Here is a 13,903-nt window from a genome sequence, read left to right on the forward strand (position 1 = left end):
CACTGATTATAGCCTGTTCTGTAATCTCTATGGCTTCTTGATGAGATACCGAAACAAAATTATTTTGTGCATCAGCCAAGTCCATTTCTTCAAGACATTTGAGGTGCATGGTGCCCAGATTTGCCCTCTTAAATTGTGTTTTTGTTTGTGGTAGGATGTGTCTTACTGTTAATCTACTAATTTATATGCATGATGTCTCAGCTTTTAGATATGCTTAAATTCTACACTGGCTTTGAGATCAATGATCAGACTGGAAATGCTTTGACGGAGAATGAGATGACAACGATTCACTATGACAGAATTACTTCTTTACAGGTAGGCAGGTGGCAGAGTGCTTATGAAAACAATTTAGTTTTGCTGTTTCAGTCTAACTTTCATCTAGAATAGGCATTAAGTTATTATGCAAAGTAAACTCCTTATTTTTCCTGTTGAGTTACAGGAATAGTTTTGACTTGATTTTCTGTACCATATTGAATGATAACAACTCTTCGGTGTTATATATGTGGCTATGACTAAGTAATAAGCTTTAGCTAAACACCATCACTTTAGAGTTAATATTGTCAAGTTGAGATGGACTGAACTCATTAAATCTATTCAGAAGGGAAAATTAATTGCTGTATGAACTTGATGATTATGCAGTAGGTGACACTATTTCTTCAAGATCAGTACACAGATATAGTAGCAATAGTGGTTGTCATAAGAGAAAATAAAAATACACAGTACTTGTCATATAAAGATAGTTACACTTTTCAGAATTTTTCATATCAGTTTTAACAACAAAATTCAAGGAAGCATGGTTAAATTAAGCTTCTTTCTTGTTTTTTTTAAGTGTCTGTAAGACTACATGTCTGCCCCTTATGTTTTATGTTAACGACAGAGCAAATGCTGATGGGGAATATATAAAAAGATACTATGTCAGAAGCACAGGTGTAAGAAATAGGTGGTATTCACTAAATAAAACTTAGGTTTCACCTGTTTTTTATTTCTATCCTGGCAGTATTCACAGGGTGCTATGTGTTATGAATCAGAAGAAGCAATGCTTTTGTATAAGTACTTAGATTGTTACTTAATTGTTTGATTAACATGCTTAAATTCAGTTTTTGGGCCTGGATCTTTTGCAGAGAGCAGCATTTGCACATTTCCCAGAGTTATATGACTTTGCACTGTCAAATGTAGCTGCAGTAGATACTCATGATTCACTGGTCAAGTTTTTTGGACCCCTTAGGTAAGTTATCATAATGAAATTTAACATGCGATTGAAATTCTTTGTTCTAAACATGTTTTAATTTAACAAATACCTAGCCTTTTTCTTTCTGACTTCTCGTGTGCCTTCTCAGGTCTTTCTAACTTGCCATGGTGCCTTCCAGTATAAGAAAAATACATTTATATTCCTTTTTTCTAATGAATGTAAGAAAGTATTAATTTCTGCAAAACAACTAGCTGCTTCAAGTAATTAGAGCAGTAATTAACTTTCAGTAGTAGGCTGTAAGTCTTCTAATTTAGCTTTTTTTACTCTACAAAAACTGTAAGAAAAATCAAAGCATACAATACAGTACAGTTAATAAGTGGTAAATGCTGAAATTAAAAGGATAACAGTCTGTATTTTGATAAAAGCAGTGTATGCTCTCTTGTTTGGTTATTTTTCAGGTCCATGTCTTGAAACAATTGAAAATATTCATACCTTCATTTGTTCATTGTGGGTACGTGGTTCAGCTTATACCTGTGGCTGAGCACACACTTTACCCATGGAAGTGCTCTAGAGCACTTTGTAACCATTAAAAAAAAAGTTTCAAATATCTCAAAACTTCACTTTAAAATACTGATCTGTAATTTCTGGTCTCTCCTGCGATTCATAGTTGGAATTAATTTATTTTTTTAAAGAAAAAAGCTGTGACGTGCTTATTCTCTGATTTTAATGTCAGTGACATAAGCGTGTTTTTTCTTCTGCTGTGCAGCTCGAACGTTCTCCATCAGGTGGCATCATACCTCTGCCTGCTGCCGCCCCTGCCTGAAGGGGAAGACTCAAGCTATGAAAAGGAGTTTCTGCTGGAGTTGCTGGTAAAACCATAATAATATCGCTTGTACTTTTTCTTTGCTAACTCAAAATATAGCTAAATCTAGAAACTAAACTGTAGCAAAGTAGCCATTTAGGACCTTTTACTGAACCACCTGTGAACCACAGCAATGTTATAGCAGTAATAAGGATACTAAGGTAGGGATTAAAACCATATAAGTTCAATATGTATTTATAAACGTAGTTTCCCTGAGAAACTAGTATGTGTGTGTTTGCTGCAATTGTAAAGGTCAGTAAGCACAATCTCAGCAATAGTTTTGAGTTCTTCTGGAAAAGGTATTGCTCTTTATGTAGTAACCTGTTTTTCCCCTGTAAAAAACCTGCTCAAGTAGAATCTATGTGTTCAGTGTCTGTATGGTTCCTCAGGCCTATTTGTAGTATTGCTTGGTGCCATATTTATTTATTTTTTATTCAGTGTGTAACAATATTGCTGTAGGCTTCTAATCTGATACCAGTAGTAGAATGGCATTGCATAGCTGTTTTTTAAATCTTTTCCATAGGCTGATTTTATGATTGGTAATTTCTTTTAAAATTGCTAACGTAATTTCTTTAGGTTTAGGTGCTAGCAGCATGATACTTATGGATACCATGGGGAGAGATTTGTTTAAGTGACATATTGTACTATTGGATGGATTTTTTTTTTTCTCTCAAAGAGGGAGTAAAGACTAGCCTGTTGCTAAGTGGGCAGTCTTAGTTAGCTATTGGCCATATGTTTAATGGAAAACAAATTTCATTTGACGTTGATTCTCTGCTAAGCCTTTACTGATTGTGTTCAGTTCATTTGTGCCATTTTTGGTCAGCTAAGTAGCCTGATGATTGTTTGACTCTAATACTATGATGGTTGGACTATGTGTGTGTGTTCATCTTTTGATGTCAATGTGTGCATTTAATTAATTAAAAAAACAACTCAAAACTTACTAAAAGAGAGTAAATGGCAAGTGACCACCAGCAATCTTAAGGATTAAAGTATAGGTTTGAAAGATAGCTTTATGGTCCCATTCTGGCTTATGGAAGTTTAAAATGCATCCTTCCTTTAGGTTTCCCGTCATGAGCGACGAATATCTCAAATTCAGCAACTCAACCAGATGCCTCTCTATCCAACAGAAAAGATTATTTGGGATGAAAATATTGTACCAACCGAATATTATTCTGGAGAAGGTATGATTAGTAGTTCAGTAAATGCTGGGGGGGGAAAAAAAAAGCAGTTCTGATGTCTGTGTTCATTCTGTCATTTTAACAGACTTGCAGTATTTTGGTATCTTCCAGTATCTCAGAGTAAGGTCAATTTCTTTTGAGTTGTATATCTGGAGCTCGTGAGATTAAATTGTTAGCAAGTTTATAGTGAATTTAAAGAAAAATCCAAAGGCCTATGCTTACACAGTCATTTATTTGCTTCCAACTGGGATAACAGACGTGCTGTAGCACAGGCAGTTACTCTAAGGTGAAACAGGTAAATATCTAGCAGAAGACCTGTTGTTTGTGTTTTTTCTTAAGTATGTTCAAGAAAGCTTGCTTTTTTAAAAAAAAAAAAGGTGGTGACAGGAGGAAATGAACACTATTATACTCATTGTTTTCAAGGTAGATGTGTACACATAGTCACTGAAAGGTAGTGTACGCACTTCAAATTCAGAACCTAGTGTTATTGCTTGATATGTTTGCAATCAAAAAACAAACTGCAGGTTTTGCAAAGAAGGAATTGTACTTCTAACCTTTGCAGGAGGCAACACGTATTTTTGTCTAGCTACTTTTAAGAAACTTGTGCTTTTAAAAATCTCATGCTGAAAATTTTGAGAATTTTTATTAGGAATGTGAAAATTTTAATTTCAAACATGGAAATTCCAAGTAACAGCACACATCTTCAAAGACGACTATGTTTCTGATTTGACCAGTGAGTATTCTGTACCCTCCTCCACATGGTTTTGATTCAGAGGTTTTTTGTGTAGGTCTGAACCTTCATTTCATCTGCTTAGTGTGAGTTAGTTTTTTTGGCATAAATTGTCTGTGAACAAGTATTAATGAGAGGGTTTTGAAATCTGACTGCTTTGGGTAAGGTATAATTATAGGCAACAAAAAATATTTTTCCAAGCAGATACAGTACAAATGTTATTTACAGACCTGCCCCAAAAGAGACAAAGTACTTAGGTTTAGTATGATGCAAGTAGTTGAAAGGTCATTCAGATCCTTCTGAATAATAGGTCTCATAATGGTGTTTATCCTTTAAAAAAAACAACATAGAAAACAAGAAAACAGACAGAACCCCCACCAAGACCCCCAAAAAAAGGATGATTGCTGTAATTTCTAGGAAATTAACATATAAGCCAAGACTTTTTAAAATTTATTTTTTATTTTAGTGAACAACACATAGGTTTTCTAATGCTCTGGAACATGCACAGAATCACAGAATGGTAAGGGTTGGAAGGGGCCTGTGGAGATCTTAGTCCAATCCCTCTGCTAAAGCAGGTTCACCTAGAGCAGGTTGCACAGGATTTCATCTAGGTGGGTTTTGAGTATCTCCAGAGAAGGATTCCACAGGCTCTCTGGGTAGTCTGTTTCAGTGCTGTCACGCTCAAAAGTAATGAAGTTTTTTCTCATTTTCAGAAGTATTGGTAAGATCCTTTCTCAGTTTTCTCCAGGCTAAACAGAGCCAGGCTTCTCAGCCTTTCCTCGTAAGAGAGATACTTCAGTCCTCCAGTCATCTTTGTTGCCCTCTACTGGACTCTTTACAGTAGTTCCTTGTCTGTACTGAGCTGGGGACCCCAAAACTTGACACAGTGTTCCAGATTACTCAGTAGTTCAGAGTAGAGGGAGAGGATAACCTCCCTCAAGCTGCTGGACCCACTCTTCTTAATGTACCCCAGGATACCATGTGACTTTTTGGCCACAAGGGCTTATTGCTGGCTCATGATTAACTTGTCCACCAGGAATCCCTAGTCCTTCTCTGCAGAGGTTTCCAGGACGGCAACCTGTAACCTGTACTAGTGCATGAGGTGCATTCAGGTTCTTATATACAAGTCAAGGTAGTCTTACTGTCATTCAGTCTTTATTGGAAGGCTATCTTTGCGAAACTTAACTTATAGAGGCACTGGAGGTGTATTTTGTGTTTTATTAGACAGATATATTAATCACAATATATGTGGTAGTTTGAATACAGGGAAAGATTCAGTCTTTAGATAGTTAATTGTATTACTTCCAAAAGGATGAAAATTCCTTTAGTCTTGTGCATGTGCCTCAGGAGAAAACCTGAAAATTTAGGGGAAGGAGTGAGAAAACTATGTACTTTTTAGTGACAGATATTTATAAAAGGAGTAGTACTTAATCTCCCAGGCACTTACAGAATAACGTGTATATGTATTTATGAATGTATACAACCAATATATTTATTAATCTTATTTTCCCTTCCACCCTTACTCCATTAGGCTGCCTTGCACTTCCCAAATTGAATCTGCAGTTTCTTACTCTTCATGACTACTTACTGAGGAACTTCAATCTCTTCCGCTTAGAGTCTACATACGAGATCAGACAGGACATTGAAGATAGTGTCAGTAGGATGAAACCATGGTAATATTAATTAACTATTGCAAACCAATCACTTTTAACTTCAGTTGTAGTCAAAGTGCACATGAGAGTGAATAACTGATACTGTGTATATGTAGTAAATACCTAGTTACAAATGTATTTTAAGTTATTACATAGGTACTTCACTTTATTCTATCTTCTTCCATATGCTATTGTCATCCTGTGTAATGATTTTGTACGGGTGTGTTGATATGTAGGTGTGTTAAGACAGTACATAGGTTGCTAACAATCTTTATTGTGTTAAGATGGGTGAGTTAGTTTTCCAAAAGTGCTAAGCCTTGGCTAACATGACAAAATCTGGAAGCTTCACCACCAACTCATTTATGAGAGATGTTACTGAATATTCTTAAATATGCCATCTGCCACATTTTGATTATTTTTTGGATCTAAAGCAGTCGTTTGGTGTGATATCTCTTATACTCAGTAGTTGCTTTTTGTTATCTTTCTGTTTTCTCTCTGAGTTGTTTTTCCTTTTTTATAATTCCAACATAAGTTGCCTTTGTTTCTTGAAATATAAGTACGTTCATGTTATGCTTCAGTTCTAGATGCAGGATTATGTGAGTCTACTTCAGTGGAGTGTAGAATTAAGATTTAGAGCTGGCTGTGAGTTAAGGTTGTTTCACAGTTTAACAAAAGGACTGAATCTGTTATCAGATAATGACTAATGAAACTTTGGTGTTTGGGGGGATTTTATTGGTTGCTTTTTATTTTTTAGGTTATCAGAATATGGAGGTGTGGTCTTTGGTGGATGGGCTAGGATGGCACAACCCATTGTATCTTTCACAGTGGTGGAGGTGGCAAAGCCCAATATTGGTGAAAACTGGCCCATGCGAGTACGAGCAGATGTTACAATTAATTTGAATGTCCGAGATAGCATCAAAGATGAATGGGAAGGTACTTACGTTCTTCAGAATAAGGTGTTCAAAATAGATGCTCATGAAAACACACTTGGATGTATTCTGATTTGTAAGAAAGGGTGTTGCTTTTTTTAATCCAAGATACAGAATTGCCAATCTTAATACACTGTTAAAAGTCAGTTACTCAAAGCCCAAATCTAAGTTTTTTTATACTTTTCTAAAATAAAAACTGAAATTATTAAAGCATTTGTGCATCCAGTAGGAGCAGAATGTTTACTATTTCAGACTGATGGCATCCAGTTTATAACTTGTAAAATTCTGCCTTTTATAGGGAATGTGGAAAAGTAATGTAGCATTTTAAGTTATGTATGCTAATAATGTAATTTTGGAAATGGAATGGGGAATGTGAGGTCTGTCTCATACACACCTGGAGAGGACAGATTTTTATTTAATTCAAACCAGTATTCAAACCATATATTTCAGTATATTTGAATGTTGTTAGGAAGTGATGAGTGTAGCAAATACTGTTTCTTACAAGGACCTACAAGCAGCACTTCTTTTGCTTGGGGAATTGAACTTTACTTGACTGTGTTGGCATGTGGCATAGAGGCATGTACTTGTACTTAGATTATCAGTAAATGTCACTGCCTTCTCTTTTGTTAGAGAAACCTGTTAAATGTGCTGGAGTTGCATAGTGTGATTACAGGTCACGTAGCACAAATGGTAAAGCTGGATCATGTGATAAATAAGAAGCTACAAGTTTGGGAATATAGATTTCTATTATAGTAGAAAGGCTAGGAGGATGGCAGTGGACTTCACTGAACTGGAGGTAGCTATGTAGTGGTGCACTTAGCTTTCTAAATACTAAAACAGCCTCTGTGTTTTCAAAATGCTTTCATTTAATCAAAACTGAGTTGAAGAATTGATGGATGATTGCCTGGACAACAACAGGCTCTTAATGAAACCGCTTTAGGTTAGATAATAGCCATTGAGTAATGAGAAATTATTTGTCTTGTATGAAAAATACAGCATGTGTTTACTAAATTTTACAGCTGTCTTAAATCTGTGAGAATCTGTAGGTATATAGGAGAAAAAGTTTGGTGCTCAGAATAACATTGATGAATTGGAGAAATTGCATTTTAATGGTAGGATGAAATTCAACAGGAAGAAGATTAAGATACTAACCTTGGTTTTGAAGAAGGCCCTGTATAGATGCATCTTGGGGGCAAAACTTGGCAGGCAGTAGCTCTGCAGAATGCAGAGTCTGAGGTCATCACTCCAAAGCAAATGTGATGCTACAACAAAGTATTACTACTGAAGGAAAAATAAAAACACTCAACCAAGACATCCCAGGATTTATAAACTGGAATGTAGCATGGAAAACAAGTAACTTCATTAAATGACCATTTACCCTGATAAGTAGATAACTAAAATAACTCTGTTACAATTTTCCACGCAGTTCTAGGCATTGCACTTAAACTGTTGTAAAAAAACAACAATTCTGGTTAGTCCAGGAGAAAGCCATGAGAATAAGAGATAAATGACACCTTAACTTTTGAGATAAGACTGAAAATATTTAGATTGTGTAACCTAAGTAAGATAATGGGGAGAAAAATATTTCTTGAATTAAACAAGTTTGTTGTGTTGTCATGAAAAAAGCAAATTCTCCTTTTCATATCTGATGCCCTGGCAGATTTTATTGTGCAAAAAACAGTGGAAGAGTTATCAATATCCTATGGTTCTATAACCTCTAAGACAAGTACATATTTTGAAATAGAGCATGGCATTCAGTCACATCACTGTATTTTCCTTTTTGGAATCAGGTCTGCGGAAACATGATGTCTGCTTTTTGGTTACGGTACGTCCCACACAACCTTACGGCACCAAGTTTGACCGACGACGACCTTTTGTTGAGCAAACTGGCCTGGTTTATGTCAGAGGCTGTGAAATCCAGGGCATGTTGGATGAGAAGGGTCGTGTTATTGAAGAAGGTATGATATACCAAAATTTGTTTTGAGTTTGTTTTTATTTTTTTTTTCCTTTGGTCTTAAAAGTCTAATCATTTACTTGCTTCTTTTTTAAGCGTTGCTTAATTAATTCATTATCTACTTGAAAAAGTAAATGAACTCCACAGGCAGTCCTGAAGAAGGTTAACTAGTTTCGTCTGGTAAAATCTGATGTAATGAGAATAGCTAAATAAATGCAGTGTGTTTTTGTCTTATGAATAAAATTGCTTGTATTCAAAAATTCTATTAGGAATGGGATGAAAATATGAAATAAGAGTGTTTGCAGAAATTACTTTAATTATGTGAGTTGTCTAAATTTCATTTCAGAAACTTTTATGGATTGCTTATTTGAATGAGAATCTGCTTTTAGCACTACTTCAAATTCTAATCTTGCTGTTTCATTTTTGGTAGGTCCTGAACCCAAACCAAGGCTTAAAGGGGATTGCAGAACATACAGAGTCTTTCTGGACCCAAACCAGTATCAGCAAGACATGACCAATACAATCCAAAATGGAGCAGAAGATGTTTATGAGACATTTAATATAATAATGAGAAGAAAGCCAAAAGAAAATAATTTTAAGGTAACATACTGCTTGCTGAATCTTAAGAGTTTGTCTGAATACGTCAGCTGTACTGAAATATGTTCATTTTAACTCATGTAATTAGGCTTTTTACGTGTCATTGGATCACATCAAGGAAATTAGAACCTCCCAGCTGGTGATCACTTTCTCCTACAGCTAAGTGTGGAAGTAACTGAAAATCAAAACACTCCTACTTGACTTGAGTATATAATAAAATATGTTTTCAGTCTTTTAATGGGTAGCCTGGAGATTAGTTGTATATGGCCTTTTGAGTCAAGTGAGTATGTGGAATGTTTTTTGTTACCTGATGTGATAGTGTGCTGTAGGAAACAGAAGTAACATAAATTTAACTTTGGAGTATTAATGCATTTTTGGTATAAGCCTTACAAAAGTCCTGGAGAAGAACCTCAAACAGAAGGATGTGTAGCTATTGATGAAATGTGAATTCTTTGCTCGCTGAAGAAGGATGGTAAGCGAGGGCCATACCAGACACTTTTTTTGTTTATAGGTTATTTTGAACTGTACCTTTTTATAAATCTTGCCAGTGTTCTGAAGTGAAGACTTTAGTGATAATTATGGTCTTCTTTAGTAGCTCTTTACTAACAGGGTTGTTTAAGAATTGAATGTTTGACACTGGTGTTCTGTTGCATAAATACACTGTATATATATTGACTCAGTCTAACCAAATGCCTGTCAATTAAAAACTGTTCCATGCTTGCATCTTAGAATAGGCTTGATTAGTCTTCAGTATGTCATAATTTCTTGTTAAAAAGTAAATCTCTACAGTCATATTTTTTCAATTTCTTAATTTGCAGGCAGTTCTGGAGACTATTAGGAATTTGATGAACACAGATTGTGTGGTTCCTGACTGGCTGCATGACATCATTCTTGGATATGGAGACCCAAGTAGTGCCCACTATTCGAAAATGCCAAATCAGATTGCAACTCTGGATTTTAATGACACTTTCCTGTCCATTGATCACTTAAAAGCTAGCTTTCCTGGATACAATATTAAAGTGACTGTTGACGATCCAGTTCTGCAAATACCCCCCTTCAGGTGATCTCAAATTTTCTAGTACTCCTGGTCTAGCATTCTTGCAAATTGCATTGTGAGGTGGAGCTGTGTTCAGTGCTTGAAGAGAGGTGCTCTTTCTTTTAAGAAAAAATATTAAGAGATAGATAGTTATATAACAGAGGTAACTACTACAGTCAGGCTCAGGACCAGCCTCTCTCTGTTCCGTGCGGAAATGCATCAGAGCATTGCTTGTAGGTCAGCCTATTGAGTACATGGGAAAAACAACAGTATGAGATAGACAAAATCGAGATAGACAGAATCATGACATGTACTGTTCACTTCTGCATTATGGTATCTAGCTTGAGTTCAGCCTCATTTTAATTGGTGTTTGCTTACATGTTTCATTAAAGCAAGCTAAGAACAGCAATTTTAACTTTAGTTAAAATTTGAGCTTTTGGAAGAACCATTCAATCAAAATACAGAATTAAGTCTGAAATCCCATGTTGTTTATTTTATTTTAGAAATGGTTTCTGAAATAGAATGCCTACCTTTGATAAATGAGATGTACATGTTGTTTCACTGGTGCTGTTCAGCAGCATTTTTACACTTGACCGTTTTGTCACTCCTGGTATACCTCCTTGGAATTTGGCAACTGAGTTTCACAGTGTGTAGTGTTGGAGAATGAAGAAACTATCTTTTTTCCCTTTTAAATTAATGAAATATGTTTCCTTTTGAAGCAATAGATTTTACTGGGAACGGAGAAGATGCCTTAGCCATCAGCTCTTTATCATGGCTAAACTGAATCTTGAAAAGTGGGGACATAATCTTCCATGCTGTTTTTGAAACGCTGCATGTAGAATATCTGTAGGACAGGCCTTAACACTATATAACGATACAAAAATATTCTGAAAGTTTCAAGGCAAGAAACCTGGCACAACTTACCTCAATGAACTAGTGGTCATTTTCAGTTCATAGATTAAAGCAGATATTCCTCCTCATGAAGAGCTATTGCTCTTCCTACTACTGGTTTTGTTCTGTAAATACTCTTAAGAAATTATTACTGTTAAAGATGTCTGTATTGTTATCCCGAGATAACTGGGTAACCATGAGAATTTCTTCACAGTGATTTGGTTTTTAATTAAAGTAGAGAAGCTTGCTAACATATGATACAGAGGACTGTAAGAAAAACAGAAATTGGATGATAAAAGGCTTCATGTGTTGGAGCAGTTTAGAATATTGACATACCTTGTTTAAAAAAAAAAAATGAATCACTTCTAGAACAAAATAAATTTTTATTGCTGAAGAGAGAGTGCTGGTGTCTTTCTGTTAAAACTTCACTCCTGTCCCTTCCATTTTCATTTATGAACTCTTTGCCTTCAATCTTTAATCTCAGCACTACTAGCTATTCAACCAATGTAAAGAGCATTTTTATATGCTTTTTGTCAAATATGCTTTCTTAAAATCAGGTTCATCAATTTAGTTGTAATTTCTTTTCCTTAAACTCACTAGTACTTTTTCATCTGTAACTCTTGTTTCTCTGTCCTGTGCAGGTCTGTATTAATGGTGACAAAATAATCTTTGTTTAAACTTCTAGGACAGTCTAGTACAGTAGTGAACATATTGAAGTGTGGTCTTAAATTATATCTTACAGGATAACTTTCCCGATCAAGGGAGGTAAAGGAAAGAAAAGAAAAGTAGAGGATGGGAATGAAGAAAAACCTGAAGAAGCTAAAACACTGATTGTAGAGCCTCATGTCATTCCAAACAGGGGTCCATATCCGTATAATCAACCGAAACGGTAATAAATGGATGAGAAATTGTTTACAAATGGTAACACATGCATAGCAGTTCATTTTCAGAAACACTTAAAAATAATAATGAAGATTACAAAGCAAATGTCATTTCATTTCATTACCTAAAGAAGATTTGAATACAGTAGTGTCCTGTTTTATATTTAAATCAAACTATGGTATTATACCCTCTCAGTTTAAAAAATTCCCTTGAAGAACAATGAGAAATACTGTCTTTTAGTATTGTGTCAGGACTTCTGAATATTTGGAGAATCATACCTAAATATTTTTACAGCATTCTCAGCAAGTAGTAACTACATAGAGACAATCTTATGGATGGGATGATTTTGTTGTCATGTGAACAGCATAATGTACCACTCTTGCTTAAGAATTGCAAGATTGTAGTGTCTATAAAGAAGATAGTTGCAACAGTGATTTAACTTTATATAAAAGTTTGTAAGCACATAGTTCTGGAGAAACAAGTAGCCAGTTAATTTAAGTGAAACTTGTTAAAACAATTGCTTTTATCAAAACTGTTGGCAAAAATCTATCAATTCTCTGATCTTGTTTTCCTTTCTTACAGCAATACTATTCAATTTACCCATACTCAGATTGAAGCTATACGTGCAGGAATGCAGCCTGGGCTAACTATGGTAAGAATATTTTTAAGGATGTTATACTCTTGTTTTTTGTAATTCTGGTTTTATCTACATACATTCAGTGAAATAATAGTAATGGCTTTTTCTGTAGCCTTGCTGACATCACTTCTATTAACAGATTATAATATGAAAAATCAACAGACAAAGGTTCAGTGTTCTCCCATCTTCACAAAATCATACAGAAATATATTTGATCTCTGTATAACTGTATCCTGTGTTTCAGTGGCTGAAGACTTTCCACAAAAACTGAATTTATTGTTCCAGTGGCTGGATTGCTAGTTTGAGACTTTAGCCGTGTCTGTCATTTTTGGCTGTTTTAAATTACTTGCGTCATTATTAGTTTGATCTAATTCCATTAAAGGAAATGAAAGTTATTGAGTTGTCTTCAGGGAGCTTTTTGCTGCTGTCTTGTGAAATGTAATGTTCAATCCTTTGTATCCTGCTGCCTTCTAGAACTAAGAAGTTACAAGTCAAACCAAAGTGGAAGACTTGTTATGAAAATAATTTTTGATCAGTGAATTTCTGCAAAGGTCTTTAGGGTTTCCCACTCTCAATTAGACTGACTACAAGTACCTGTCTCCCAGTGAAGTACAGTCTGTCCTAATAGTGAATCTGTGGAATATTTGACTGACTTTTCTCTGATACTTTTTATTTCTTCTTGGTCTATATAGGCAATAAAGCTAATATTTAGGTTTTTGTCTTGATATTTATTTGTACAATACTCCGCCTCTTCCCCTTCCTCCTGATGTTTACCATTGCCTGTATACTCTGTAGCTAGCACACAAAAGAGGCATGTCAGAGGAAAAAATGAACTTGAGTGAAGCAGTATGTGTATAGGAGTATTGTTTTCTATTGGTAGTGTTGTCAACAGGAAAGAAAATTGGGAAATTAAAATTGTAAACATTTTGTGGTATATAAATAACACAAAATACTAGCTAGGGGATGTATAAGTCACCTAGTTTTTAATTCTTTTTTCTTACTTTTAAAAATAGCATTGCATACTGTTTCCTGGTATAATTTAGTATTTCTTGAACTATTAATGACCTTGAAATGCAAGTGTACAATGCATTATAAACTACCATCCGTCTCGCTTTTGGAGGGTTTTGAAGAAGAAAAGGAACGTCCTGTGCCTTGTACTCCATTAACTTTCATAAATACTTGATCAGATAGTCGTTACATAATTTGAGCTTTTCTGCTAAAACCATGTTTGTTGATTTTTAAGAGAGTCTGTTAGGTATATAAAAAAAAACAGCTTCTTGTTTTTCAGGATTTATTTCTAATTTTTTAAATTTTTCTTTTTACTACATCATCTGTATTTTTGCAGGGAGAGAAGACAGAGAAAAGA

At 35.0% G+C, this 13,903-nt stretch overlaps 1 protein-coding gene across 1 annotated transcript in view; it reads left to right on the forward strand.

Moving 5' to 3' along the window:
• AQR (aquarius intron-binding spliceosomal factor) overlaps window positions 1-13,903 on the forward strand; it is a 52,522-nt gene that overhangs the window by 14,185 nt on the left and 24,434 nt on the right. The window contains exons 12-22 of the mRNA XM_010007747.1: window positions 202-315; window positions 1,122-1,225; window positions 1,956-2,058; window positions 3,112-3,232; window positions 5,491-5,632; window positions 6,366-6,544; window positions 8,331-8,498; window positions 8,925-9,094; window positions 9,910-10,151; window positions 11,761-11,907; window positions 12,483-12,552. Of these exons, the coding sequence (XP_010006049.1) occupies window positions 202-315; window positions 1,122-1,225; window positions 1,956-2,058; window positions 3,112-3,232; window positions 5,491-5,632; window positions 6,366-6,544; window positions 8,331-8,498; window positions 8,925-9,094; window positions 9,910-10,151; window positions 11,761-11,907; window positions 12,483-12,552 (1,560 nt within the window). The remainder of the gene's footprint in view (window positions 1-201; window positions 316-1,121; window positions 1,226-1,955; window positions 2,059-3,111; window positions 3,233-5,490; window positions 5,633-6,365; window positions 6,545-8,330; window positions 8,499-8,924; window positions 9,095-9,909; window positions 10,152-11,760; window positions 11,908-12,482; window positions 12,553-13,903) is intronic.

Source organism: Chaetura pelagica, unplaced genomic scaffold (assembly GCF_000747805.2).
Source record: "Chaetura pelagica isolate M959 unplaced genomic scaffold, ChaPel_1.0 scaffold70, whole genome shotgun sequence".
NCBI lineage: Eukaryota > Metazoa > Chordata > Aves > Apodiformes > Apodidae > Chaetura > Chaetura pelagica.